This window comes from Pollachius pollachius (genome assembly GCF_949987615.1).
Source record: "Pollachius pollachius genome assembly, chromosome: 3".
In the NCBI taxonomy this organism is placed as follows: Eukaryota; Metazoa; Chordata; class Actinopteri; order Gadiformes; family Gadidae; genus Pollachius; species Pollachius pollachius.
The window spans coordinates 23,394,960-23,399,959 of NC_136936.1; the positions used below are offsets into that span (position 1 = coordinate 23,394,960).

The 5,000-nt window shown below is 47.4% G+C and overlaps 1 protein-coding gene across 1 annotated transcript in view; it reads left to right on the plus strand.

The window, feature by feature from the left end:
• dpf1 (double PHD fingers 1) overlaps positions 1-5,000 on the plus strand; it is a gene marked incomplete at both ends in the record, with an annotated part of 43,879 nt that overhangs the window by 11,672 nt on the left and 27,207 nt on the right. Inside the window, 3 exons of the mRNA XM_079731831.1 lie at positions 3,131-3,297; positions 4,257-4,364; positions 4,664-4,791. Coding sequence (XP_079587957.1) covers positions 3,131-3,297; positions 4,257-4,364; positions 4,664-4,791 — 403 coding nt within the window. The remainder of the gene's footprint in view (positions 1-3,130; positions 3,298-4,256; positions 4,365-4,663; positions 4,792-5,000) is intronic.

Here is a 5,000-nt window from a genome sequence, read left to right on the forward strand (position 1 = left end):
AACAGCCGAGTACATATGGAAATACGTCTCAACATTTAGGTTGAGAGTTATTTAAATTTTGCAAGTGCTACGAAATTTAAATTGTTAACCTCATTGCTTTATATTGGGTACTTATATTACAAAAAAACATAACTATTTAAATTGATGATAATAACTATGTCACGAGTAATTTGCACAACAATTGAATTTAATCTGGTGTTCAGTTTGCCTCTGATGAGTAGCATAACAGAAATAAGCAATAACGGGTTCACAAAACAATAATAACAAAAGAAAATCGGGTTTTCATTCCTTTCAGAGCACAGAACCTATCCTCAAATATAATCTATTTCACATTTCAGACTGAATTGTCCACTGAACTGAACTATTAACCCGCTGCTCTACTACTTCCTAATGACCAGTAAAGAAATGACGAATGAAATTGATGAAATGATCAATTATTATGATGTGAAACAATCAACCAATATGATATGTGACTCATTATGATACATTCAGCATCTCTCAGAAGTACGACAACCAAAGTAAGAACATGTTATCCATTGAGTATTTAATAATGAAAACTATCCCAGAAGATGACAGAATGATTGCAGGGGACACTCAACCTACACACAAGGATCCTCAATCCCACAATACTTACACAATACTTCATATTCAATTATTGTACCTTTGAATTTAATCTGCTGAAATTGAATGGCTGACACCGCCGTCGGTGTGTGAATGTGCGAATAAATGGATGAATGTTTGAATGTAATATTATAAAGCGTTCTGAGTGGTCACTGGTTAGAAAAGCACTATATAAATGCAGTCCATTTACCATTTACTAGCCTCTGCTTGGTCCGGTGGTGGATACTGAGCTCATTTTCTATTCATCCATCCGATTGGGCGCATCAGGGGGAAGCCTGGTCAACACCATAACAACGAATGTCATTTAAAATAACCCAACCTTGGTGTGAGGTTGTACATTTGATGCTGGAGGATTTTCTTGCGATGGTGGTTATTCTTGTGTGATCATAGAAACGTCTCTTCTACCTAAGGTATATATTTAGCCGTAGCGTATGCGTTACACAAATTGACGATGAACTCAAGAATAAAGTCATTGTGTTATGAGACTCTGTTGAGGGTCACCATGGAAACCTCTGGATTGTTATTTCATGTACATGACATAACATAATCACTTTGTGACGATGATATGTCAGAGATTAAAATCAACCTGTCAATCAATCAGTCAATCAGTCAATTCAACTAACTTGTATTTCACAGGAAAGTACTGCATTGTTTCACACGGTCTAGTCAGTTTACTAATAGCCGGGTGTGTGTCTGTGTATCTTTGTGTCTCTGTTTCTGCATGCATACATGTTCATATGTGTGTTTGTGTGTGTGTGTGTGTGTGTGTGTGTGTGTGTGTGTGTGTGTGTGTGTGCGTGTGTGTGCGTGTGTGTGTGTGTTTGTGCGTGTGTGTGTGTGTTTGTGTGTGTGTGTGTGTGTGTGTGTGTGTGTGAGTGTGTGTGTGCGTGTGTATGTTTGTGTGTGTGACATTTAGAGCAGAGAGATTAAAGAGATTAAACGAGGAGAAGCAGGAGGGAGGAGGAAAAAAGAAGAGAGATAGTTAGGAGACGAGGACTTGAAGTTTGAGAGGGAATTATAGTGGAAAGGGAGGCATCAGATGAGAGAGAGAGGGAAAGTAAGAGAGAGAGAGAGAGAGAGAGAGAGAGAGGAATCGAAATGGAATTAATGAAAACCCAAATATGGTGAGCTTGAGAGGTAGGGTGGGGCAGCTGAGTGACTCACCAAACACATTTATTCTCTCTCTCTCTCTCTCTCTCTCTCTCTCTCTCTCTCTCTCTCTCTCTCTCTCTAAAGGCAATCTGGAGGAGCAGTCATCAAGAACAGGTAAGGGAGGATGAGGATGGATGAGGGAGGGAGGGATTGGAAAAGCAAAGAAAGGAGAAATGGCACCGAATCTTAATTCCAGTCACACGTGTACAGGTGTTAAAACACAGTGAATGCATTGAGCTGAACGACGCTTTGAGAAAGCCAGACTTGTTTAATATTCTGTATTGTATAAGTGTACGTCTGCATATGTCATTGCGTGACTGCTTGTGTTATGTATTCCCTCTGTATGCATATGTGGGAGTTTGTGTGTGTGATCTTGCATGCTTGCCGGTCTGCCTGTCAGTTTGACTGTAAATGTGTATAGGTCTGCTTCTGTGTGTTTTTAAAGTGTGTGGCGGCTAATTGTGTGTGTGACCCAGGCTAATTGAACTGTTGAATGCTACCTCTTGCGGCTACCCATATGCACACGAACGCACACAGACAAATACACACACACACACACACACACACACACACACACACACACACACACACACACTCACACAAATATACACACATGTCTACACATACAAGCATGCACATCCACTGCAATGCTTCCCCACGGCTGCGCCTGGCCACTCATTTGACTCTGTTGCCCTCTACGCTCAAACACACTCACACATTTACACTGTATATTCACACACACATTTACACACACAAACAACACATATTTGTGCTCACATGCAGCTATACCCAAAACAAATAAGCACACACAAACACCCCCCCCCCCGCACACACACACACACACACACACACACATAGACATGCACATACACACACACACGCACACTCAGACACGCACGTACACACACACACACACGCACATACCACCCAAACCCACGCACTGACATGTCCTTTTACCTCTGATCTAATTATCTCGCCCCAATCCACCACTCTCTCCCCTCTCTCCCCCTTCTCCTCCCGGTGCTTCTCACTTCCCCTTGTCCCCCCCACACCCCATCCACGACGCCTACTGCCCTCTGCCTTCCCTCTACCTCCCTCTCCCTCCCCCATCTTCTCTCACTTCCTCACCCCCCACCCACCCCACCCGCACAACTCCCCTCCCACTCTCTCCCCTCTCCTCCCCCTCACCCTGTCGCCCCCCCAACCCAACCCACCCAACCGTTCCCTGACATCCACTGCCCTCCCACCCCCCTCTCCCCTCTCCTCCTCCCATCCCACCCCACACAACCTATTCCCTGACACCCCCCCCCCCCCCCCCCCCCACACACACTCCCCTCCCTCTCTCCTCCCCCATCAGTCTGGGTGAGGAGTTCTACAAGGAGGCCATAGAGCACTGCCGCAGCTACAATGCGCGGCTCTGTGCTGAGCGCTCCATGCGTCTGCCCTTCCTGGACTCCCAGACCGGGGTGGCCCAGAGCAACTGCTACATCTGGATGGAGAAGAACCACCGCGGCCCAGGTCTGTGTGCACGTGTGTGTGTGTGTGTGGGTGTGCTTGTCTGTGTGTGTGTGTGTGTGTGTGTGTGTGTGTGTGTGTGTGTGTGTGTGGTTGTGTGTGTTTGTGTGTGTGTGTTTGCGTGTGTGTGGGTTGGTCTTAAAATTAGAACTTCAGTTAAGAAGTTCAGATTTGCTGCCCTAGACTCTGGAAAGTACCAGTGGGAAGATATTTCATTTGGAAAGCGTCTCGACTCCCTTCTGCCTGTTGAATGTGTTATTGCAAGTATTATTTTGTTCTTCAAAATGGGCTTTTCCCTCAGAAAGTCTCACACTTTCACTCAGTCTCAAACTCCTCTACTTCCTCCTATTCATCTCGGTTCCTCTCTTCTCCGTCCTGTCTCTCGTCATCTCTTTCTCACTCTTCATCAAGTGTCTTCTATTTCATCCTCCACTTTCTATTTCTAGGGGAGGGGTGTTGGGAACTGTGTTTCCTCATTCCTCATCTCACATTCTCTCTACTATAGCCTCTCTCTCCTCTCTCCTCGCGGCATGTGAAATATCTGTGTGTTTTGGCAGAGAATCAGAACCCCCTGTAGGAAATGATATGCCGCTGGCACAACTATTCCAGAGAGGCTCCCTGGGTTTGCTTGTGTGTGCAAGTGCGTTTGGTTTGGTGTGTGTTTGAGTGTGTGTGCGTGTATGTGTGTGTATGTGTGGGATAAGGGGGTGTGTGTGTGTGTGTGTGTGTGTGTGTGTGTGTGTGTGTGTGTGTGTGTGTGTGCGTGTGTGTGTGTGTGTGTGTGCGCGCGCGTGTCTCTTTATTACCTGTAAACCTCACACTCAAACAGTCAAGGTGTACAAACCAGTATCTGAATAGGATGGATAACAAACCAGCCAAACTTCTCCGTGATCACGGAGCTCCCTTCAGCGACGCTGAGTGTGGTTGTGTGTGTTGTGTTGTGCGTGTGTGTGTGTGTGTGTTGGCAGGCCACGCACCGGGTCAGCTGTACACGTACCCCGCCCGCTGCTGGCGCAAGAAGAGACGGCTCAACATGCTGGAGGACCCGCGCCTCGGACCCATTGAGTTCAAGATCGGTAGGAGGGAAAACACCAACCCCCCCCCCCCCCCCCCCCCCCCCCCCCCCCCCCGACCCAGACCCAGACCACGCTGGCCTGGATGTTCCCTGTGCTCGCCAGTTTAAGTGAAGCACCTGCTAGACTTGTTTTACTGCTATTCCACTGAGTACGGCCGTGGCCTTAAAGAACGGTTGGATCTCGTGAGGCCTCGTGGTGTTTGATCGCTGGCCTCTGTTTCTGTGTGTGTGGATGCCTGTGTGTTTGCGTGTGTGTGTGCGCGGTGGTTTTGCGCCAATGTACCCCCTCTCCCTCCCCAGACTACGAGGCGTCTCTGAAGAAGGAGGGGGGCATCCCAGAGGGTCCGGTGCTGGAGTCCCTGCTGGCAGGGGAGACCCTGGACAGGAAGGTGGAGACTAAGGAGGAGGAGACCATGAGCGAGTGCCAGGTGGAACACACACACACACACACAAGAACAAACGCACACACACACAAGAACACACGCACACACACACAAACAAACACACAAACACACACACAAGAACACACAAACACACACAAGAACACACACACACACACAAGAACATACACACACACACACAAGAGCACACGCACACACAAACAAACACACGCACACACACACAAGAACACACGCAC